Source organism: Haematobia irritans, chromosome 1, assembly GCF_050003625.1.
Source record: "Haematobia irritans isolate KBUSLIRL chromosome 1, ASM5000362v1, whole genome shotgun sequence".
Taxonomy (NCBI): domain Eukaryota; kingdom Metazoa; phylum Arthropoda; class Insecta; order Diptera; family Muscidae; genus Haematobia; species Haematobia irritans.
Genome location: NC_134397.1, coordinates 246,148,460 through 246,174,435, shown reverse-complemented (window position 1 = coordinate 246,174,435; position 25,976 = coordinate 246,148,460). Strand labels below are relative to the sequence as shown.

Genomic DNA, 25,976 nt, shown 5'->3' with positions numbered 1-25,976 from the left:
TTTTCTGTCCTCTGCAAATTTAGTATCTCATTATCTGAAAGAGATCCAAGTTTCCGGGCCAGCCTATAGTCCGCCCCATTAGTGAACAAATGGTAGCCGAACAGTGAAAAAAATGGGGTTACTCCTGTAGCCGAATGGACCGATGTCCGCAATGCGCATTCGATCTCTGACAAATAGAGATCCCAATCCCTGTGATCTTCGTCCAGATAACTCCTAATTGCCGCTATTACCGATTGGTTAACCCTTTCTGAGGCATTCGATTGTGGCGAATAAACAGCAGTCTTCATATGGGTTATTCCGTAAGTCGATATCATGTCTTGGAATGCCTTCGATACGAACTGCGCCCCGTTATCGCTGTGGACCACTTCTGGGACACCAAATTTATGAAAGATTTCAGTTACTAAAAATTTCACTACATTATTAGCCGTTGCCTCGCGCATAGCTTTCAAAAAGGTGAATTTGGTGAAGTGATCCACAACAATAAAAATGTACGCATTACCACTTTTCGATCGCGGATACTTCCCCAGGAAATCAATATATAGTTTTTGAAATGGTCTGTCCGTCACAACTTCTTGCCCTATAGTCGGCATCATTCGTTGGTTACATGTCTTTGTTTCCTGACAAACCTGACACTGTTTTACAAATTGTTTCACCTGAGTCGCCATTTTGGGCCAGTAGAAAAACCGTCTCACCCTTTCCAATGTCTTAGTCACTCCGCCATGAGCTACTGTAGGTGCAGAATGAGCTTTTTCTATAATAAGATGAGTGAGAGAAACAGGAACCCAAAGTTTCCAAACATATTCATCTGATAATTCCTGATCGAAAGCTGTCTTCTTAAATATAAGACCGTCTTTTACCATAACGTCTGGCAACTTCCCCTCATTTTCCTTAATATTTCTCATCAGTTCCATATACTCTTCTCCTTCGAATTCTGTGGTCTCAAAATCCAGCAAATCCTCTCTTGCGAGTTCACTGATATCTATCCCAATCGGAGATCTCGACAGCATGTCTGCCACAACATTTTCAGAACCCTTACGGTGTTCTATTTCAAAATCAAAATTTTGTAGTTGAAGAGACCACCGTGCCAATCTACCGCTCAAATCCTTTAAGCTCATCAGCCATTTTAAACTAGCGTGATCTGTTATCACCGTGAATGGCATCATTTCTACATAGGGTCTAAACTTTTTAACTGCCATAACGGCAGCCAAACACTCTTTTTCTGTAACACTATAATTTCGCTGACAAGAATTAAGTTTTTGAGAGTAAAAGGCAATCGGATGCTCTTCGTTATTATTACTGATCTGAAACAAAACAGCACCTATTCCATAATCTGAAGCATCGCATTGTATATAAAACCTTTTCGTAAAATCGGGATGCTTTAGCACAGGTGCTGTCGTGAGAGCCCTTTTCAATTCCTCAAAAGCATTTATAGCATTTTCATTCATAGTGAACTTTTGTGACTTCTTAAGTGTATCGGTAAGCGGTGCTGATATTGAAGCAAAATCTTTTATAAACCTACGGTACCAGCCTGCTGTACCCAAAAAGCTCCTAACTTCGCGAGGATTCCTAGGTATCTTTATCATTCTAATTGCCTGAACTTTATCTGGATCAGTTTTCAACATACCATTTCCAATAATAAAACCGAGATATTTTAACTCCCTGAAACAAAAATGTGACTTTTTCAAACCGATAGTTAAGTTGGCTTTTCTTAAACAATCAGCCACTTCCCCCAATAGTCGAATATGCTCATCAAACTCACTTGAAATTACTAATAAATCATCGAGATAAATGAAAACATGTTCCTTAAGTCTTTGCGGAATCACTCGATCCATAAGTCGACATAATCTTTGAGCAGCGTTACATAACCCGAACGGCATCACACGAAACTGATATAAAGGCCGTCCGGGTACTGTAAAAGCTGTATAGGGCTTACTTTCATCATCCAACTCGATTTGCCAAAAGGCGTACTTAAGATCAACACTGCTTATATAATGGGTCTCGTCAATTCTGCTTAGGATGCCATCAATATTTTGAAGTGGATATGCATCTTTTATTGTTAATTTATTCAGTTTTCTGGCATCTAAGCAGAATCTATTTTTCCCTGGCTTCCTCACAACTGTGGTTCTATTACTCCACGGACTTTCACTCTCTTCTATTACTTTCAACCTCAACATATTATCTATTTCCTCGTAAACTATCGACTGAACCGCTGGAGATAATGGGTAATGTCGGTCCTTAACTGGTACCGCGCCTTCAACTAGTTTTATAGAATGTTTCTCCAAACTTGTACGACCCAGTCCTTTTTCCTCAAAAGTGTCGAATTTCCTAACAACTTCCTGTAACTTCATTTGTTGCTCAGCTGTCAAATCGTGTGGATTTAATTTTTGTTCAACCTTTTCATTAGCAAATTCCTTTTGGAGCTGTTCCATATTAATCTCTTCAACATCTAAAAAATCAGGGGCTATATTAAATAATTTCCAAAAATCTATTCCTAAATAAAGTGCCTGCTCTAAATCAGGACATAAATATAAATCTATTTCCTTAACTAAATCTTTATATTTTATATTAGTACTAATTTTCCCTATAATTCTATGTTTATTTCCACTAGCCGTTTTAATATTTGAACAAATAGGCTTGATGACACAATTTAGGTTCTCTATAAATTCTCTACATCCATTTCCTAAAACGCTCACCGAAGCTCCACTATCCAATAACCCTTTAATTTCCATATTTTCTATTTCAACAATGGCAAATATTCTTGGATCTTCCCTAATACTGATTTTTTTAATTGTTTCAATAACCATTTTAATTTTATTCCTCTTTTCAGCAAACTTTTGCCGAACCTTTGGTACTTTTGGGGTCTTATTCCCTCCTTGTGAGCCATCTCGGAATATCCGGTCACGAACTAGATCATAATTCGATTTTCTAACATCTAATGGTACGTAATGTCGCATCCCCGGTTCATAAAATTGAAGATTAGTACTAACTAAATTTTTCGCTATCTCCTTCTTCGTTATGGGCCGAGACTTATTTCGTAGTATTACTGTCGTTTCTCGGGGTTCTCGCTCGGACGTGGCCCCCCTCCAAATTCCACGCCCTTGCTGCGGTTTCCCTGTTGACACACAGGACATTTCGGTGTCGTGAAACCAGGTTTCCCACATTTATAACAAAACAAACTTCTAACTGTCGATTCGCAATCCCTAAATCCGTGCCCAGACTTCCGACAATTCCAACATAAAAGTGCTCCATTATTTTGACGATTTAATTGTAACGCCTCTAGTTCTTCACAATCATTTCCATAGCCATCCGATTCCGAATCAATTTCCGATACTTCCTGGTACAATTCGTTCACCTGTCTAATAGGACGCGCCGACTGAACCATATTTCTCATGTCCCTTTTCGGGAAATTTCGTTCTGCCTCGTTACATTCTATCCTCAGCTGTTCTACCGACGAGACTTGAATCGGATATACGATACGACCAACACTTTCCTTCACATTTTTCTTCATTATCTTGATCATATCATATTCTGAAACAGGTTGCATTAATTTTGCCCTTAACTGGCCCATAATGTGAAAGAAGGTATCAATCGACTCGTTCACCTGTTGTTTTCTTTGAGCTAGTTCTGTTAAAATTTCGAAATTGGACCGCGAAGACTGATATTGACTTAGGAGACATTGTTTCAATTTTTCCCAATCGTGAAATTGATGAGTTTTCTGGAATAGCCAGTACCATGACTCAGCCGGACCCGTTACTATCAATGGAAAATCCCTAATGACTTCTTTCCATGGAATATTATATTGCATCTGATAGTGCTCCAACCGGTATATAAAATCTTCAACCCCTAAACCGCGAGAAGTGCCATCAAAAACTAGGCCTAATTTATCCAGCCTTATTCTCTCCCTCCAAGGATGTGGTGTCGCTGCTGGTATCCTCGGTACTGTTTGCCTATCTGAAGCATTAGAAGCCGAATCCTGCTGAACCCCATTTGCCGATTCCTGACGAATCCCATTACCAGACTCCCTATTCTGCCCGTCAGTATTAACATTTGGAGGATTCGACCCCACATCAGATCTGATACTGGCTGTTGCGATCGTAAGTTCCCTGATAGCCCGTGATAAATCATTTATAGTCCTTTTTATATCCCCCATCTCATTTTGGACCAATTCGACTCTATTTTCCAGCGATCGATGCAAAGCCAAAGACTCACCCCTCATAGGAGCCTGATTCGGTCCATTTATAGAACTCGACATATCAACTACACCATTAGGAACTTGTTCCTCCTGTCCCTCCATAATAGTCTGTTCCCTGGGCCTTTTCTCTATGAACTGAATAGAACTATTTGCGTCAAAACTTTCTGGTCTAGCTCTTTTCTTTTTAGCTTGTAACCGAGTCTCAATATTCATTACTTCGCAAACAAAAAAAATTTATTTAAACTGTTTTCCTAACAATTTCACCTACTTTAACACAATCAGTGAAACAAACAACATACATATATCTTCCAACAAAAATATTCTTAGCGATTTATAAATTTACTTTACTTTTCTTATTTCTTTTCAGAATTTCATTTGGGGTGGTAGGCGTGAGATGTGATGTGTGCGGTTTCATATTATCTGTTGGCTCTCCTTGGAGCAATTTTTCCGAATGTGCGTTAGTCACCATAACATAAAATTAAAATCAATTGAATCTGTGCCTTCTTAGGGCCTTACATCTGACCCTAGCAAATGTGTCCATTTAAATACTGGATATCACAGTCCTTTAGCCTCGCCAGAACGGCTATCAAGTCATTAATTACACATTTGGTCACTCATATAAGTAAACGGAATCTACTCTATTATACCTTCTACCTGAATCCTGTGTGCTAGTCCCGTTTTACCAATATAATACGTACGTCACAACAAAAATTCAGTTTGTATATAATCTATCCACTCCTATTCTAAAACTTTTAAGTAAGATCTCTTAACACAACATATCTTTAATCATTCCAGACTGGCTGTTAAGAACCCCTACTTATCCATATTCTAAACAGAGCTTCTAGTTGGGCTATTGCAAATATACTATTGGTCTATTTCTCGTGTTTAGATGTCATACATGTCCTGGTCGCCACGACAAGAAATCTTGCCGAGCTACTTCCGTTTGGGCGCCATATTGTTACGGTTACCCTAATGCAACAAAGGAGCAACTCACACACCAGCCAGCACAATCGCTTCCCAGAGGAGGTCCATCCCGTTGCCCTTGTCCAGGTCCGTATCAATAAATATACATGTATAAAAACAACAAATTTACTCACTCTAATACACACATTCTTCCAAACAGGGGACAAGATGTTATATCCCAGCCGCCCGCCCTACCATGACCACTCGAACTCCACAAAATCTTACCGAATGGTCCCACAAGTCCGCTCACATCACAACTTACATCCCGCGCTCACCTACCCCTTTTAGAATAATTTACCACATCATAATCTTCGTTACAATTTCAAATCATATTATAAAAACTTTATTTAGAACAATATATGTAACCCTAATCTCTAATTTAATAAATTTGAACACATATAAGTTATAGTATTTAAAATAAATTATTTTTACCGAAAATAAATTAATAAAAAAAAGTAAAGAAAAAAATCAAGATTATTGAAATGGAGTATTCTAAATATGTAAAAAAAAACACTAGGTGAGAATCATTAATATGTGAAATGCACAATATCAAACATTTAAACTCAAAAAAAAACGCCTAGAACCTACAAAAGTTTTCAATGCCCAATTTCTGGCTGACCATAGTCTACAAATACTAATCTAAATAAGGGAGCTCTCTTATATCAGATTTTTGGATCTTTTCCACTTTAAATCCACATTTACAAACCACAGCAAACAAAAAGAAAACTATTGTAGTCCCTACGACGAATAAAAAAAACATAAAAAGGATACAAAAACTAGCCTATTGGCCAAACACACAAAAAAAAATATTGAAATCAATTTCACTAAAAGAGTATATAAAAATAACTATAATACGTTGATAAAAAAATACATATACAATAACTTAAGAACTAGTTTTTGATTGTATGTTGGTTTTTCATTTAGATCTTTTACTTTGGGCATGAATAATTAGCCCATATGATAAAACCGATTTAACCGGGTTATTGTCTGCACAAAGACTTGGTTTCCCACACACTCTCACTCAGAGTGGTGAATATATATATATGTATATTTATGTTTCTTGAAGTGTTCCCAGAACGGTGGTCAACAATTTTTAACGGCCACTAGGGGAGCACTTACTTGACGGCCACCCCTGTATCTATCGCCACGTAACGCAGACTTTCGATATATCGTTATATTACTCGAGCTGATCCAATGACCACCGACCCGCACTACTTTATCGATATTTTATAGCTGAGTCAAATATAATGGTTTGTCCTACCTTAATCTCCGTACAAACTTATCTGGCTCTTGCTGGGTCCTAAGGACATTCAATGGGATTCCCTTTTTGCCACTTTCCTTATAACGACTGGTTGAAATGTTTGCCTGCCAGAAAAAAAGCGAGCCTCCTGATACCCAGGAGGCAGTTTGTACCTATATGGATAGAAATCATGTTCAAAATCCAATTTCCAACATATCCAAGTTATTCGATTAAACTTACGTTGATTTTATTAGATTGGGACTTATAAGTAAGTATCCTGTCTGCTAGACACCTCCTAACATTCACTTGGTTCGCCCTCTGACAAAAAAAATTATTCAAAAAAACAATTTTTCAATATTCACTTTTTAAAATTTACACCAATTAACAGCACAAAAACGAACCTTTATGCACAAAAAAACACTTCACTTTATATGTATACTGCACTACTTTTGAATACAGATATATGCCTATGCTCAGCACAACAAAAAATGGCAAACTATCAGCTCGCCAAAACGCTTTCCACCCTTTTATAGCGACGCCGCGATACCTCAATACTTCCAGCGATCGCCATCATTATGGCCATTTAATTTATCGCTTCAATTCCTTCTTAATATATTTCACTAGTGGCACTTCTCTTTCAAAACTCTTAAATTTCTCGTTTTCCTCTTAACGATAATTTCATGAATGAAACCTGCATTACCCGGCATGCACTAATCACTACTACACTTTACTACGGGGTTGCCTTGCGAGGTTGGCAACACCACGTTATGAACACATCCACCCCCTGTCAATGGGAAAACGTCAAAAAGCATTCTCCTCGTTGTAGCGTCGACATGCTACTTTTTATTTCTTCCTACATTTCTAAAATTTATTAACCTATTTTTTTTTTTTTTTTATTTTCAGGTTCCTTGGACTGCTCTGGTGGAATGGCTATGACTGATGGAGAACCCCGTGATAGAGGCATTCGACGGACATAGAGTGTTTGTCTGCCACAGGAGTCTCCAGCAGCCACAGTCATTTTCCCAGACTACTCAACATGGGTTCGGGGCAAGTCGCGGTAAAACCCAACCGCAAAGGAGGCTTCCCTGCCAAGGATGAATGCCACCAAACGAAAAGGCCATCCCAACGATACAACATAAAGAAATCAAAAAAAACTAATATCTAACCAACTAATCCCCCCCAAAACCAAAACACAAAACTACCATACTAACCTCCCCTTACTAAAAAAAACACAAAAAAAAACAAAAGTATAATTGGACACGTTGGCTCATTGTGGGCACTTGACCAACCCTCCGCGGTGTCCAAAGCTCTCTCCAGTCCCCCCATCACCAGCATAAATTGGGGACTGGCGAAATCTTGTGGCATCGAGGCTGCCACGTAGCGACAAGGCCTTACCTAAAGTACCCCCCACGCAAAATTTTTTTTCGTCCTGGACTTAGCCTCACACGCAACACTACCAGTATTTTATTTCAAAAAATTATTATTATATTACATAAAACTATGGCTTATGATATACAATAAAAGAAATGTTTTTATTCGTACGCTGTATGCTGTTACTTTTCGGTAGTTAGTAATTGCTTCTTCAAAAGAGTAATATTCTATGTTAGTAGAATGAAACTAATTAATATCAATTTCCATTTTTTATCCATATGAAAGATATATGCCATAAGTTCCTATTTTCATTTCATTTTTGTCCAATTTCACCGATATCGCTAGTTTTTGTTGTGTGGATTTGCGTCATAAGCCTCTGAAGTTAAAAAGGTATATAAAATATAAAAATATTATCAAATTCTATGGTATTTTGATCTTTAACTTACAAGAGAATTTTCTTAGAGCAAATAGGGATATCAGCTTAGTTAGCATTAAACAGTAAGAAGATTCCAAAAAATACCATTAGATTTGCTGTCATCCTGCAAATGAAAATTATTTTTAATAAATAGAAATGTTGGCTTTATTACAAATGGACGAAAAACTTACCACATTGAAAAAAATCATCCAATTACTACATTAGTGGAATCATATCCATGCACAAATGGGACATTTTTGAAATCCTTCTCAGAATATAAATGAAATAAAAATATTATAAAATTAGATATAATTTCCACTTGTCAATATAGCATTTAGTATTTATGGTGGATATTAAGTTCGAGTTTAGTGGCTAAAATCCCAATTTTTCATGATTAGTTTTCTTTAGAAATACATGGGAACAAAATTGAACCGTTTTTGTGTTCATTTAAAATTTATATCAAATTTTTAGTAATTTGAGGTCGCTGAATCCAAATTTACACTTGTTTTTTTAAGAGCTCGACTTTTTGAGATATACGGTTATGTTCAAAATTAAGGCACTTCCGCTATATATATTGGAATAACTTGAAAACGATTCATCATATTAAATTAAAAAAACAGCGTTCTACATAAGCTTAAAAACGATTTTCTGTTCTTAATCGTGTAATCCATTTAAAGAATATAAACTTAATAAAAAAACTTGTTTCGAGCTATTCTCCATCAAGTTATATTTAAATTTGCATCGAAGGCGTATAATTTTATACTTTTCTTACTGATTTATTTCTGATTTTAGCACCTAAACTCGAACTTAGTACACACCTTAAGGACTCGCTATAACATACAAATATAGACTCAAAAAATTGTACTGTGATCCAGATGTAGAGTAAATATAGATCATTTTATTACCACTCATTATGAATATTTTTATGTAAACCAATTTAAAACCGCACTAATTTTAAATTATTAATAGAAATATACAGTTTCTTAATATGTGATTTATTTTAGAGTTATTTATTTTTTTATCAATATAAAGTGTTTTTGTTTTCTCTTACATCACACCATTCACTTATCAGTTTCTAAAATGTTACGAAATAAATGTATTTTTATTAATAAACACAAATACCGCACGCAAGCGCACCACGTGTGCGCTTCATAAATGCATCAACAGAACTGAATGCACCAATAAAACTCAAAGACACAAATAGTCATAAAGGACACATATGTAAAGAAAAACAACTCCACACACACACATGATCCCTTTCTGATCTCGCTATTGCAACAAAACAACTATCACCACAAAAGATACCAACAACACACATTCCATAACATCATCGCAATAACAAACACAAACAAAAAAAAAAAGATGATGCAATAATTTCATAATTTCTTCTCACTTCAATTTCCAGTATCACGTTTATTGATTAGTTGGTATTCTATCAATAGGATAAGGTAAAATACATTCAAAATTTACGAGAAATCCATAAAAAATTATATACACCCGTCAAGGATTAAATTAACTACTTTTTATTCTACTTTATCTAAAATTTTCAATGTGAGGAAATATACTCCAACTTATAGTAAAAACCGAAATAAGCTGTAGGAAGCCGCCATACGAATCGGTACTGTGGTTAAGTTAATTTTTACTACAAAAATTTTTTTCCATACAAAAATTTTTCTTAGTAAATTGTCCACATTTCGTAGTAAGATTTTTATATTGCATATGTCTTTTTATAATACAATCAACGATGCATTAACTATTGTATTGGAAATTTATTTAAGGAAAAATCCGTCCCATTTCGTAGTTAGTGAACTAAAAAACATTTACTGAATTTTTATAAGTTTTCCTTTAGCTAAGTTAATTTTCGCAGTGGTTACGAAAAATGAACTATATTACAGTAAATTTTTTGAACTATGTGGAAGTTAAACTGGTCCTAAAATTAACAAGACACCTTTTTTTCTGTGTGAACGCCTTTCGTTTTTCTTTGACCATGAAAATACTTAAAATATTCGATAGACGTTCTTATGGCAACTCCGTCGGTAGTGCAATGTGCTAAGGCGAATGTTAACTTTTTGGCATGTGTTCGAACCACGACCTTGATGGCAATTATCTTTGTGCTTACGACAATTTTTGTTCCAGTGTAGATATGGCTGACTTCCTGACAGAATCACAGTGCCTCCCAGGAAACGTTTGAATACCATACAATATTCATTGCCGATGATGATGTAGGCTATAATCCAATTTTCGAATGTTGAACATATAGACCGTTCTGGCACGTAGCAGTAGTAGTAGTAGTAATAAGTACGTATGTCTGGTAAATTTAATGTACCACGCGTACTTTGTATAAAAAAAATTACATACACTCAATATCAAGTAAATATCCATACATTTAATGTAGGCGAAGATGCATATCCAGTGGAATAACTTGAAGGGCCATGCATAGACAATTATCCATAGACAATCTGTGATTCGGATGAAATCTAAGTTTTGGATCAACTCCAATGAATTTTACATGAAATGTTTACTTTTTTATCGCCGTCTCATTCAAAAGTTTCCTTTGAATTAAAATTCGGAACATTAATCCGGTTTATCTACTGCATAAAATTTTCTTTGCAGACTTTTTGTCGGAACGATTATTAATAAAACAATCGCGATAAAATCAGATAACGAAATCGTTATCAAAATCACATAATGATAATAAATAGGACTGCACTTATGTGCATGACATGCCCTATGAGAACCACAGCCACTGGCGCTTTATAGGCCCCAATAATAGACTTCCTACCTGATTTTCACATAAAGAAAAAAGCAGAGGTGACACTCATGAGACTTATTATGAAAGGGGTCTCGAATTTGTTTACGCGGCACTAAACAATTGAAATGCTTCTTCTTGGAAAATTAATCAGCTGTGGTGAAGACATTGAAAAACAACCACAATACACGCGTCATATACATTCTTTCGTATTTCCAACACGCTATTATTTAGGTCGAAGAATAAAAGCGCTTCAACAGCTGTTTCAATGTGCAACCATCTACATTGTATACTAGCTACTAGAGGTCTGCATCGAATAACTTTTCACAATATGTATGCAATTCGCCGTCGAATATAGTACATACACTGTCATTCTCTCAGAGCGCAAGTAGTGAAGTGAAGAGAACACTTGCTTGTCAAATACCACCAAGTTCCCATCCGAAACAATATGTGTTCCGAAAAAAGGAGCAATAAAAATGTAAGTACTTCAGAAAAAGTACAACATGGATTCTCTTCACTTCACGTGGTACCACAAGTATTGCTCAGTTATGTGCGAAGCAAAACTTTCCATTATTATTAATCATAGATATGTATGTATGTCACATATTTCATATATTTATGTATGTCACACACTTACCTTAACGTCTGCCGTTCTTTATATCAATCCGAAAACATATATTATGGAGAGTAACTGTTTTCTTGTCTTTCTGAAACTGCACGTGGTACATGGAGTACTCTATGAAGTTTTGTTCTCGCAACATACTCGACGTGATCACTCTGAGTACACTTCAATAAGAGAGAAAGAGGAATATATGTTTGTTGGTAGTGAAGACATCAGAGTAACAACAAGAAGTTACTCGTGGCTTTTGGTGTTCATTAAAATGTGTACCAATTGTGTTGCGACCAAAGACCATTAATAAAGAAGACGTGAGATAAGCTTGCTCTTCCTCTTTTTCTTGAAGAAACAGAGATTAATATCATACAAGTTCCATGAGACGTTGCAACTTTTTTTCGGTTTTTCTTTTCATTTTGCATTCGTAACAAAACTTAATTCGCTTATTTTAGCAATTTTTTTAACTCTTAAACGAACAAAAACACTTTGTGAAACATTTTACTAATAATTTAGTGCAACCGACAGAAATTTGCCTGAAATGTTGGAGAAAATAGCTAAATAAAAATTGTCTGCATCAAACCAGTAAGTTCGGAGCGCTTTTCCAACAAGTATGATATTAATCTCCGTTTTCTATTACTAACACTATCAAAGCCCAATTCACGTCTTCTTTGTTAATGGTCTTTGGTTGCGACTCTCCCAAATAGATGTACTCATTTAGCAAGTACATGTGTACTCTGCATTTACAAATGGAATTGTGAAGACCTCTACTAGCTACAATATAAAATCGGCTACACTTTTGGTCTTGCCATAGATTATACCCCTTCAACCGAACGTGCACATTTTGGGTAGGCTGCACTGGATTTGCCAATCGAACAAAAATTTTCCATTTACGGGGGAAAGTTGTAAAATAGGCAACACTTTTTTACCCATCGAAATCACTATTAAAAGCTTAGATACATTAGAGAGTACTGTTGACAAACATACATACATACATATGGCAACTGAGCATCTTTATCTCATTCGGAATATATTATACCAACTATGGAAGAGTGGGAGGAAAACTTTCGGAACTTTGAATTTGTATACACATGGAGGGAGCCACCGTGGTGCAATGTTTAGCATACTCGCCTTCATAAACAAGGTCGTGTGTTCGAACCCATTTTCGTCCAAACACCAAAAAGTTTTGCAGCTGTCGATTATACCCTCTCCGTAATGCTAGTGACATTTCTGAGTGTTTCAAAGCTTCTCTAAGTGGTTTCACAGCAATGTGAAACGCTGTGCGGACTGGGTTATTGAAAAAGAGGTCCCTTGTCATTGAGCTTAACATGGAATCGGGCAGCATTCAGTGATAAGACAGAAGTTGTGGTATCACAATGGACTGAGTAGTCTAAGTGAAAATATTGGTCCGCCACCTGCACTAGAGAGCACCGCACACAGACATACAGAACTTCTTGCCGAGCGTTATAGAGGGCGAGCATGTTTATAACGATAAGCTGGAATATATTATACCAACTATGCAAGAGCCACCGTGGTGCAATGGTTAACATACCCGCCTTGCATACACAAGGTCGTGGGTTCGATTCCTGCTTCGACCTAACACCAAAAAGTTTTTCAGCGGTGGATTATCCCACCTCAGTAATGCTGGTGACATTTCTGAGTGTTTAAAAGCTTCTCTTAGTGGTTTCACTGCAATGTGGAATGTCGTTCGGACTCGGCTATAAAAAGGAGATCATTTGTGTTCGAGCTTAACATGGAATAGGGCAGCACTCAGTAATAAGAGAGAAGTTCACCAATGTGGTATCACAATGGACTGAATAGTCTAAGTGAGCCAGATACATCGGGCTGCCACCTAACGTAACGTAGGTGGAGGAAAAGTGGATACCTTTCGGAAATCTGAATACTGATGGACCTAAAATGAACGAAGGATTGAAGTGAACTATGAATATATTGGAGAACTTATACGTTACCCATAGAAAAAAATTATGAACGGCGTGCACGTTTCAAAACAATCTGTTCATGAAAATGAATCAGCACATATGTGGTGTCAAGAGGAGAACAGACGGTGTTTTGACAACGAATGACAACCAGCGTTCATGATGGGAAAACGTAATAGATACGAATTTGTAGAAAAAAAATCCGCTACGGTGATTAGAACCTGGATGGTCTGCTCCATACACGGTAATAGTCGCCTTAGTACATTGCACCACCGACGGTGTTGCCATAACAACGTCTAACGAATATTTTAAGCCTTTTCATGGCCTAAGAAAAACGAAAGACGTGAACGCCCGTGGAAGAAACCGTGAAAACAGTCAAACGGAGAATAGACGGTGTCAATCTGTCAACGATAAAATGACACCACGTGTTGTCAAAACAACAACCAGCGTTCATGATCTGAAAACGTAATGGTTACGAATTTATAAAAAAACCCTACCTTGCCTCAAACCTAGATTGTCTGCTCCATACGAGTTAACAGTCACCTTAGCACATTGCACAACAGCGATAAGAATGTGTAGCGTTAATGAAATCGTGAACATTCCGTTTTGATTTTTCGTGAACGTTTCCGTTTCATTTTGTTACCATCTGTTCACGATTTTGGAACGTAATTTTTTTCTATTAGTGATAAAGGGTGATACGGTCAAAATTTTGTCAAGGGAAAACGCGTGTAAATCGGTGAAATCGTTTATTTAAAAAATCAAATTAAATTTCTTTTTCAAGTTCAATTAGTATAAAATTCAGGAAAAATATTCAGTTAGGCTTTCGCTTTTCCAAATCCGAATTGCCGGGCCTCACGCTTGACACCTGCCATCAGATTTTGTACAGCCACCTTGTCCACCTTCTTCGCCGCAGAAAGCCAGTTTGCCTTGAACTGCTGCTCGTACTTAGTAGTTTTTTTTTGGTATTCTTTAGGTTCCGCTTGACAATAGCCCAGTATTTCTCAATTGGCGTGTTGGGAGGGTTCTTGTCCTTGGGAACCACCTGCACGTTGTTGGCGGCGTACCACTTCATGGCTTTTTACTGTAATGGCAAGATGCCAAATCCGGCCAAAACAGTACGGAACAACCGTGTTTCTTCATGAAAGGAAGCAGACGTTTATTCAAACACTCTTTCACGTAAATTTCTTGGTTGACAGTCCCGGAAGCTATGAAAATGCTGCTTTTCAGGCCACAGGTACAGGTGGCTTGCCAAACCAGATATTTCTTTGCGAACTTCGACAGTTTTATGTGCTTGAAAATATCTGCTATTTTTCCTCTTCCTTTTGCCGTATAAAATTCCTGTCCCGGAAGCTGCTTGTAGTCGGCTTTGACGTAGGTTTCGTCGTCCATTATCACGCAGTCAAACTTGGTCAGCATCGTCGTGTACAGCCTTCGGGATCGCGCTTTGGCCGTCGTATTTTGTTTATCATCGCGATTTGGAGTCACTACCTTCTTGTAAGTCGATAGTCCGGCTCGTTTTTTTGGCTCGATGCACGGTTGTAGACGATACACCCAGCTTATTTGCGGCATTTCGGAGAGAGAGGTTAGGGTTTCGCTTGAAACTACCGGCAGCTCTCTTTGTCGTCTCAGCGGCTTCCGGTTTTCGATTTCCCCCCGATCCAGATTTCCTGGCTGTCGACAAACGTTCCCCAAACACTTTAATTTCATTTGTAACGGTTGATTTGGCAAATTTTAGCGATTTTGCCAGCTTTGCGTGCGAGTAGCTCGATTTTCGCGATGCGCGAGCAAAATTTTGATACGCTGCTCTTCTTGCTTGGACGGCATTTTGACAACTGAAGAGTGAATTCCAAAATCAAAATAGGAGCAACATTCTACACACACACACTTTCAAAATGAGGGGTGTTCAGGTTTTTTTAAATGCAAAATTGAAAGAAATACGTCAAGTTTATATTGGCCAAATTTTGACCGTATCGCCCTTTAATTAAGCTCTGTACTGGGTACCGGGCACTGTTAAATACTACGAAAAATAAAGAAGCAGATGTGCTGGCTAAAGAGGGCGCTCGTGGAACGAATAATGTTCTTGCGGAAGTTTTCTTCCGCTGTCTTAATATCTTTCTAGGATTCATATCAAATATGATGAACTATGGTATACGAGATGGGTCTCTTAAGAAGGTTGCAACCAGAAGGAAAACAACCGTAGGAATTGTAAAATTCTGATGACTATGAACTGATAGGATTTAAAGCTTCTACAGCAAGTTTCAACAGTAAAATGTTATTTTTGAAATGTGAATATTGGGACCTTTTTTTCGCAAAAATGTTCTTTTCTCGGCTGCCGAAATCAGATATATAATTTTCGAGACAATTTTTGGCAACAAACATGTTCCCGTCCAAAAATAACATTTTGCTCTTGAAACATGTTTGACGGGATCATATTCCTTCTCTGGAAATAATTGGCATAATAACTGGTAAGAATAGGCCTTACAGATACTGGCATTTGAAGATGATGTCTGAACCCAGAAGTTACGGAAGACTCGTATCATTTCTTATGCCAGTTTCTAGCAATATCCTTAAGAAGATTTTTGACTCATTTTTCTTTCAGGCTCTCACCGATCTGCATAATTGTAACTTAAGGAACATACTCGCCTTCATCGAGGTCTCTGGTGGCATGCTTAAAGCAACTCTAAGCACGGACAAATGGAAGTTCTTGAGCGACTTTAAAGGAGACAACCTTAGGAAGAAGAAGTTGAGAAAATTACCTCGAGGAATCACTAAGGATCTATAGAGGCCTAAGTGGATAGCAATTCCATTCTAGAATTGTTGTCATCGAACCTAACATAGTAGAACAATAACAATTTTCATTCCAGTTATAGTTTTTAGTGTAGGAAAGCCACACCCGACATTATTGTAAACCTTCCTTTGTAAGGCCTTCTAATACCACCCTCTGGTTGTATGTAGTACAAGCCTGCTGTTCACGTCATAAAAACTGCCCCCCACTGCCCAAATGAAATAAAATCAGCCATTATATCAAGTCGATCATTTGCCAGGAACCATTGCACATTGAAGCTTAATACATCTGTTCATCCGCATAAGTCAACTTACGATGGACGTGTTTTTGTATATAAACCTCGAAGTCATGGATACAAACGTTCTCCGTATAAAATGAGTCTTATCCAGTGATGTGGTACACGTAGCAAGTGAAAAGCCTCCTTTTAATAACTAACATTAGTTTGATAAACCAGAGAATACGAGTGACCAGCCCTCCTTCGTTTTTAAGCCTAGTTGCCATAGTCAGGTCATATACACGCAAATATGTGCTATGTATCCGCGTGTGGTTATCACATTGTTGCACAGCTCAGCCAAGGTATGTGCGTGCTTGAGTTATATGAACTACTTTGAGACGTGATGAAGTCCTATCCTTCTCAAAAAAAAGGTGATTCACATTTTAATTCCAATGCTGCTGTTGATGAAAGCTACGTCTAAATGCATCCAAGCGTATATTAGTGGAAAAGAAACTCTTGTGGTGCCCATAGCCATAGTCAGGCGCACTCATAAGAATAAGAAAGTTAAATAAGTGTGGAGTTAGAAATATGCCATATTATGTTTGAGATGCACTTCTATATCGATGCAATGCGATGAGTTAATAGTAGAAGGCAGAAGTATTCGTCAATGGTAGAAGAGAGAGAGAGAGAGAAAACTTTAAGGTAAATTTTCAATTTCCATAACAAATTCATGGGGAGTTGACGACGAAACAAGCAAATGGGCAGAGAGGCATGGATCAATAAGAGAGAGAAAGAGTATATCACAAATCTCTTAATGAGATGATTGAACAGTTTCACATGTCCTCTGCATAGTCAGGCACATTCATAAGTGTGGCGTTAGAAATATACCATATTATGTTTGAGATGCACTTGTATATCGATGCAATGCGATGGATTAACAGTAGAAGGCAGAAGTACTCGTCAATGGTAGAAGAGAGAGAGAGAGAGAGACAAATCTTTACGGTAAAATTTCAATTTCCATAAAAATTCACGGGGATTTGAAGACGAAACAAGCATATGGGCAGAAGGGCATGGAGCATGGAGAGAGCGAGGATGTATCACAAATCTGTTAATGAGATGATTGGACAGTTTCACATTTCCTTTGTACGGTGGGAACGACTGCAATGCAATGGTTATTATGCCCACTTTGCATACAAAAGGTCGTGGTTCCAATTCCTGCTTCCTCTCTCAGTAATGCTGGTGACATTTGTGAGTGTTTCAAAGCTTCGGACATGAAATCGAGCAGCACACAGTGATAAGAGGGAAGTTCTCCACTGTGGTATTACAAGGGTCTGAATAGCCTAAGTGAGCCTGAAATAACGAACTGCCACTATACCTAGCATAAGCTAACCACTTAGAGATATCTCAGGAAACCTGACCATGTATACGGACGGATCAAAGATGTAAGAAGGAAGGGGCAGCGGTATTTATTGCAGTGAACTGGGAATACGGGAATCTTACACGCTGATTGCAGTATTTTTCAGGCGGAGATTTCTGCGATCACTAAGGCTGCTGATTCGCTGTTTATGAGACCATTATTCAGAAGCGATATAAGCTTCTTCATCGACAGTCAAACAGCTATAAAAACCTTATGCAGCGCTGACATAAGGTCTAAGGTAGCCGCTGTTGTAGAGAACTCAAGGTTCTCACTGAATAGCATAATATTACTCTGTTTTGGATACCCTGGTGGGATAATAGGGAATGAGGAGACAGATGTGCTTGCTAAGGAAGGCGCTCGTGGAACGAAAAATGTCCTTGCGGATGTTCTTCCTCCATGGTTTCTTATCTCTACAGGATAAAAGTCAAATATGATGAACTACGGTGAAGACGCTGGGTCTCTTCGGAAGGTTGCGAGCAAACCAAGTTGATATGGGATGAAAAGAACCGAATGAGCTGCGAAATGTCGATGAACAGAGAGGAATTGCGGTCTTTGATTGGCATCATAACAAGTCATAACACACCTGGGAAACACTTGGTAGATGGTGTCTGGACCCGGAAGTTACGGAAGACTCGTACAACTTCCTGTATCAGTGTCCATAATTATCCTTTCGAAGAAACAAGATACTGGGCTCCTTTTTCTTTTAGGCTCTCACTGATCTGGGGGAATGCAGCTTAAGGAACATACTTACCTCCATCAGGACTTCTGGTTGTTCTAAGATTTCTGAGACAGTAGTCTCAGGACCACACATCGGAAGGAAGCAGCTGGAAAGATTACATCGAGGAATCACAGTAGACCTATAGTGGTCTATGTGGACATCAATTCATCACAAAATTGATGTCGTCATATACAACTTAACCTAGAGATATCTGCACACTGAAGGGGAGAATAAAGTGCAAACTAGTCTAGGCTTGGAGGAACCACCTTGGTACAATGGTTAGCATGATCGCCTTCCATACAAAGGTTCGATCCCAATTTCGACCGAACACCAACATATTTTTCATCTCTGGTTTCTTCCCTCTCTGATAACATTTCCGAGCATATCAAAGCCGTTATAAAAAGGAGGTTCCTTGTCATTGAGCTAAACATGGAATCATGGAATCATGGATTCATCCTAGACACCGCTGAGCATAAAATATGTAGCCAACATTTGGCTATCTTCTTTTAGTAGAGTTGGTGAGATTTCTGAGTATGTCAAAGATTCTGAAAGTAGTTACCGGGATCAATCGCCCTCTACGCGGATTGAACTGGCGCCCACACATAGACATCATTTCAATCTTTAATCAGGAATGTAATTCAATTGTACTCGTAGAGAATGACAAAAGCTTCGATGGATCAAATGCCAGCTATTTGTTTGGCACTTCTCTTTCCGCAGATACATACCTAGGTATCGAAAAGCCGATGAGTGTGCAAGAATGTTTCCGTCTTGTATACGGAAGTTCATGGTACCCTTCGTAGATTCAAGTGACCGCTTATCTCTTTTTAGATTCCTGAGCGTTTCAAAGATTCTCGAATTAATTTTTTATTCAATATAATACTTCATTCCAATACTATGTCTAAGCGCCAAATTTGGCTTTGTAGAGTTTCCGAATTGGAAATCCCTCTTTTCACTGCATACTGCTTGGACTGGCGACCTTATATATAGTAGTGCATGGGTTCCTTAATGCCACGAACCTCCAGTTCAAGGAAACGAGATGTTTCGACCCGGTCCAGTTCTATAGAGATTCAAGTTTCAGGCCTGTTGGATCATCTCACCATGCATGTGCTTTGTGATGTGAACATATTTGGGTCATTAATCCTACATTACTGGGTTAGAAGCTTCTCAGGAAGGTTGAAATACATGTCCAGAGCTGTGAACCAGCCTGAGTACCGCCAGTAGCTCCTGATGATTGTTGTTTCCGATCGAATGAAAAACTGACCTTAATTCGTTCAATTTAACTTTGATTCGTTCAAACGAACCCACTTCATTCCGATATGGAATGTTGAAATACCTGCCCGTAGCCGTGATAACACAGATTTTGTCTCTCTATATAACCTTTTCCCATCTTCGCTAATGGGAAGCGATTCAGTATTACCTCCTGAACTGTGTGAATCAGTCTTAGTACCGCCAGTAGCTCCTCATCGTTGTTGTTGCCGATCGAATCACAAACTGAACTTAATTCATTCACTTTAACTTCACTTCAACAGACAGAATCCTCCTTCCGACATGATTGGGGACTTTTGCACTTCCGCACTAAATAAGATGCTGTAGGGCCAAAGGGTGCAATGTGTCCTCTCTGACAACATCACCTCTTGCGGAAGGTGCTACTCAGGCATTCTTGAGTGACAATCTGCAGTGTGCACTTTCGTCATGATTTCTTCATCTTCTGTTGGCCGATATTCAGATGCGAGTAGCATAGTCTATCGAGGGTCTTCCTATTGACCAGCACCTTAAGGATCTAATTCACACATCCAACGTTCTTGGCGTCCTATTCCTAATACTATTAAATGTCACCCTAAAAATCGATTGATTCGTGATTGTGAATTCTGTAAATTATTCGGTATTCCAATACGGTTCGTGTAAGCACTATAATTTTTGCCACATTTTTCTTCGCGCTCCGTCTATCCGCGAATGTTTTTGCGTTCTCCAGTCTCGTCAAAAGGATCCCTCCTGATTGTGGTAAGAGTAGGTTAGTGCATTTCCGCAAGTGGGGGGTAATGTGCCATCACAGATAACATCATGGACTCGAGCTATCACAATGGACTGAATAGTTTAAGTGGACATGAAACTTAATCGGGCTGCCACCTTATCCTAACCTATGGACTCGAATTGGAAGTGTTCCTTAGGTGCTTTTGGGTGACAACCTGTTGGTTTCGCCATTGCGTGGCCTTGACAGCTGTAGTGTAAAGGTGACAACCTGTTGGTTTCGCCATTGCGTGGCCTTGACAGCTGTAGTGTAAAGTGTACGGTCAAAATTTGGTCAATATAAACTTGACGTAGTTCTTTCAATTTTGCATTTAAAAAACCTGAACACCCCTCATTTTGATGATGAGTGTGTGTAGAATGTTGCTCCTATTTTGATTTTGGAATTCACTCTTCAGTTGTCAAAATGCCGGCCAAGCAAGAATAGCAGCGTATCAAAATTTTGCTTGCGCATCGCGAAAATCCGAGCTACTTGAACGCACAGCTGGCAAAATCGCTAAAAGTTGCCAAATAAACCGTTACAAATGTAATTAAAGTGTTTGGGGAACGTTTGTCGACAGCCAGGAAGTCTGGATCGGGGGAAAGTCGAAAACCGGAAGCCGCTGAGACGACAAAGAGAGTTGCCGGTAGTTTCAAGCGAAACCCTAACCTCTCTCTCCGAGATGCCGCAAATAAGCTGGGTGTATCGTCTACAACCGTGCATCGAGCCAAAAAACGAGCCGGACTATCGACTTACAAGAAGATAGTGTCTCCAAATCGCGATGATAAACAAAATACGACGGCCAAAGCGGGATCCCGGAGGCTGTACACGACGATGCTGACGAAGTTTGACTGCGTGGTAATGGACGACGAAACCTACGTCAAAGACGACTACAAGTAGCTTCCGGGACAGGAGTTTTATACGGCAAAAGGAAGGGGAAAGGTAGCAGATATTTTCAAGCACATAAAACTGTCAAAGTTCGCAAAGAAATATCGGGTTTGGCAAGCCATCTGTACCTGTGGCTTGAAAAGCAGCATTTTCATAGCTTCCGGGACTGTCAACCAAGAAATTTACGTGAAAGATTGTTTGAATAAACGTCTGCTGCATTTCCTGAAGAAACACGGTTGTTCCGTACTGTTTTGGCCGGATTTGGCATCTTGCCATTACGGTAAAAAGGCCATGGAGTGGTACGCCGCCAACAACGTGCAGGTGGTTCCCAAGGACAAGAACCCTCCCAACACGCCAGAGCTCTGCCCAATTGAGAAATACTGGGCTATTGTCAAGCGGAACCTAAAGAAGACCAAAAAACTGCTAAGGACGAGCAGCAGTTCAAGGAAAACTGGCTTTCTGCTGCGAAGAAGGTGGACAAGGTGGCTGAAAATCTGATGGCAGGTGTCAAGCGTGAGGCCCGGCAATTCGGATTTGGGAAAGCGAAAGCCTAACTGAATATTTTTCCTGAATTTTATACTAATAGAACTTGAAAATGAAATTTAATTTGATTTTTTAAATAAACGATTTCACCGATTTACCAAATTTTGACCGTATCACCCTTTAGTATTGACTTGCAGATCTCTTGGAACGTCTCCTGGTCTTTGTTGTTCCATGTGTTCTCGGAATCTTGTTTAAGCACCCAACTTTATTCTTGGCAAGTTTTCTAAAGAGAAACAGACAATCAAACCTCACTCCAAGAAGCTTTGGATTCGTGATAGAGGGAATCCTCAGATGTCGAGCTCCCATAATTCTTCACATTCAAATACGTTTTTTCGCCCGATCGCTCGGTAATGTCTGTCATGCTTTCATTTCCCCTCAGATATTCGTTGATAAGCTCGTGTTCTCTGATCTCTTATTATTGGTGTCCTACTTTACACATTCCGTGATCACCCGTAGTATTGTGATGTGGTCCGGTATTCGGAATAAAATCTTAGTGTCTGAAAACATCACGCATAGGCTCATTCCCAACCTCTCGCTAAAGATCGATCCATAGCCTTCCCACGAATCTTAGATTATGATCCATCCTACAACTCATCATCCATCGTTCTGGAGTCCAAAGCTCCCAGTGCTGGCTTTGTGGAGGTAGGAAGCCACCTACTTGCAATGGTTTGTAAGCCCGCCTTACATAGAAAGGGTCATGGGTTCAAGCCCAGTTTCGAGCGAACACCAAAAGGTTTCCTGCGGTCTCTATGATGCGACAAAGCTTCTCTAAGTTTTCAGCGCCGGACCCGATCTCTTCACAGAAAAAAATTTCACGAAAATTTTTCCAATTAAAATTTTAATTGAGTTTTAAAAAATATTCAATTAAAAATTTAATTGATTCAACAAATTTTTTAATTGAAACAAAAATCAATCACAAAAATTAATAGTATCAATTAATTTTTTAATTGGATCAATTAATTTTTTAATTGGCCTTCAATTAATTTTTTTAATTGATACTATCATTTCTGTGATTGAAGACGTTTCAATTAAAAAATTAATTGGATCAATTAATTTCGTGATTGAACCAGAAAAAATTTTTTTTGTGTGTTGTCATTAAGCTAAACATAGAATCGAGCAGCACTCATTGGTAAGAGAGGAGTTCACAACTTGTGGTATCACAATGACGTAGGTAAGCTTAAAATAATGGGCTGTCACTATACTTAACCTAACCTATCCTCTGGGGTAATCGGTGATTTCTGTTTCCTCGCCCACCCTCGCCGTTTCCCTATTATCCATTGATGGTTTGTCATGATTCGTGTTTCGAAGGTGATAGGCGTTTTCAAATCCCTCTTTGCTCAACTACCTTCATAGATTGTGATCGGGTTAATCATAGTTTTGGAGACGGTATACTTCCCTGCGGAGCTAGCTTGAAGTTTTAAGATATTTTGACAATGCCGACGACTTATGAGCTTGATTATAGAAATCCATGTTTTTTTTTCAAAATTCCCACATTTCACTGGGAAACGAGTACAGGCATTTGAGATGGTCCACAAGGATATCCTCTCTTCCCCTTGCATAAAAAGAACTGTCACACTTTCAATCACAAATCAGCTGCTGTGAATTTATTCTTCCTTGGTCCGTTGTAAACCACATTCATCATCTGTACGTCAATGATGTCGATGATGATGATGGGTATTGAAGATGATTCCCGATATGTTTCCTTACTTTTGGATAACATTGCCAAGCCAAAGGAAACACAACGACTATCTTGGCCTATACTTAGGGGCAAATATAAAAAAGCCATACGGAATCGGGATTTCACTTCAACTTATTTTATTTTGGAAGCAGGGGAAACAAACGTTTCGATTATTGAAAACAACACGTTCATCCACTTCACGTATTGAGGGCGTAGACTTTATAACGAGACTTATTTTGGGGGGTATGCGAGCACATTTACTTGTCTTTACACACAACCAACCAACCAACCAGCTAGTCAACCATCCATCCATCGAAGCTTTTACACATCGTTTGTTTCGTTCACTACATGGGGATAAGAATGATGAGGACGATGCCGATGATGATGATGTTGACCTGAGTGTTGTTGGAATGGATGAATTGTGTGCTTGCTACAAGTGGCCCTCTCTCACATTATGGCACGTTTACCTGGTCTAAGTACCCATGTGGTTTATGTGTGCAACGTCCATCCAGCCATGCTTAGAGGTTTGCAGATGTTGCACCTTTTTTCGCATTATCGAGATATGGCGGCGTATGTTACACTTCAATCCTTGCTCCTTGATCGCCTCTGTTATTTTGTTTTGGAAAGTTCTCCAACTAAGCTTGCGAAGAATTTTCCCAAAAAGAAACCAATTTTGTTGAGGTTTTATTTGCCTTCGATGGGGGCTGGTAAGACAATTGATGATTGTTCTCTTCGTTATTGGAAATTGAAGAGTTGAAGGAGTTAGTTATGTATTTAGGTTAATATCGAAATCCTTCGACGGAATCTTCCGAAAATAGATCTGCGCCATAATATTTCCATACACGCCTCCGAGCGTCAGATGCATTATTCGAATGAGATAATATGAAGCCACAACTATCAACTCATCAAATGTGCAAAATGTTGCTAAATTTCCAAATCATCCAGGGAGACATGCTTGAAATCCTCACGACATTTGTCACCAATTAATGAGTTGGCAATGTGTGTGTCCCCTTAAAGATGGAAGGCACTATTCTTACCTAAACCTACCGGAGGAGATCTTATTCGCCATGAAAACTAAAGCGACGACCTCACATTAAGCGAATTCCCATGAATTTGCAATTACCCACAACTAATTAGCGCCCCAGGCGTATATCTGTCATCACCATGTAGAGATACACAAGTGAGATTTCTTAGCGCATCATGCACTATTGGGATTATTTGCAAATGGAGGTGGAGTATTAAATGCGGCAAGTGAGGTTGGAATATGTATTGGAATTGTTCCTAAATTAGAGTAGCTGTTGGGATTGCTTATTTAGGATTTTTTTTCACATTTAAGGACTGTGATTTATACTCAGACGAAGATGCAAGTTCCTTATAATAAAGAAGGAAACTGGAGTGCTCAGATGAACGGCAGGTCTTCGGTAGCAAAGTTAGGTTAGGTGTATTGTGGTATCACCAGTTGTGAACTTCACTCAATGAGTAGTGCCCGATTTAATGGTTCAATGACAAGGGACCCCGATTTTGGATACTCATAAATGTCACCATTTGAGAGAGGATAATCCACCGCTGAAGGGAGCTTGTAGATAAAATGATCAGTTCCTTCCAGGGCTCTGCGATTTCAACGCTGCCAAAAACTTATTATTATATGCCCCAAAGTCTTGGAGGGCTAAAGATATGAACATCTTTTTTGGACAGAGGATAACCGCTGTTAAGATTCTAGTGATTGATATAGTTCGTCGATAACCTGCTATTAGCAAACATGTGGAACTAGCCACCAAGCATGTTGGAGAAATAAAATTCTGAAGGTAAAGACAAGAAGACGGTTATGGTGGCATAAAAGGGCGTCCTTCGATAGATTACACTGCTCCCATCTGGACTCCGATGTTTGTGACACACTATGAGGAACTACATACGAACCAGAATATTGCGCTTAAAATCTCTACAGGTTGTCACTGAAAAGCACTTGATGAGCACATTCAGCACGAGTTCAAGGTCATATCAGTGTAGACACATTGAACACTTCTGAACTTATTAAGGTACCGATGGTTCAGAGAGATGATCAATCGTTGAAAATACGATAAAATTAACCAGGGTCGTCCTATCTCTGAACCAAAATTAAATGAAATCTAACTCTTTCTGAAGCGAATGGTAACAGGAGACTAAAATACGATAGTATTTTTCGGAAATGATCCTGGTGTATATGTGGTGAAGCTCAACAAAAGGGCGGTAATGTTATACTGAGGGTCTGGTG

General features: G+C 38.7%; 1 protein-coding gene and 2 long non-coding RNA genes across 5 annotated transcripts; 2 read left to right on the top strand and 1 right to left on the bottom strand.

The window, feature by feature from the left end:
* Positions 1–2,703: 2,703 nt before the first annotated feature.
* On the top strand, positions 2,704–5,091 carry LOC142219602 (uncharacterized). The gene is made up of 3 exons (XR_012717658.1): positions 2,704–2,938; positions 4,560–4,886; positions 4,988–5,091. It is a non-coding gene; the product is annotated as an uncharacterized LOC142219602 (long non-coding RNA).
* A 23-nt stretch (positions 5,092–5,114) lies between these two features.
* LOC142235659 (uncharacterized) lies at positions 5,115–5,564 on the top strand. The gene is made up of 2 exons (XM_075306920.1): positions 5,115–5,242; positions 5,316–5,564. The coding sequence occupies exons 1-2, from the start codon at positions 5,165–5,167 to the stop codon at positions 5,562–5,564; spliced, it is 327 nt and encodes a 108-aa protein (XP_075163035.1). The 5' UTR covers positions 5,115–5,164.
* A 2,303-nt stretch (positions 5,565–7,867) lies between these two features.
* On the bottom strand, positions 7,868–9,548 carry LOC142219601 (uncharacterized). Of its 3 annotated transcripts, none has more exons than XR_012717656.1 (4): positions 9,087–9,548; positions 8,373–8,449; positions 8,213–8,305; positions 7,868–8,142 (listed from the first exon to the last, which is right to left on the bottom strand). It is a non-coding gene; the product is annotated as an uncharacterized LOC142219601 (long non-coding RNA). The 3 variants fall into 3 exon arrangements; XR_012717655.1 differs by having other exon boundaries at positions 8,373–8,446; XR_012717657.1 differs by having other exon boundaries at positions 8,373–8,446; positions 9,233–9,548.
* Positions 9,549–25,976: the final 16,428 nt, after the last annotated feature.

Excerpts from the sequence above, each read along its gene's own strand:
- LOC142235659 (XM_075306920.1), top strand. The coding sequence starts at position 5,165 with ATGCAACAAAGGAGCAACTCACACACCAGCCAGCACAATCGCTTCCCA. Across the intron at positions 5,243-5,315 it reads ATCCCGTTGCCCTTGTCCAG|GGGACAAGATGTTATATCCC; the intron begins GTCCGTATCAAT and ends TCTTCCAAACAG.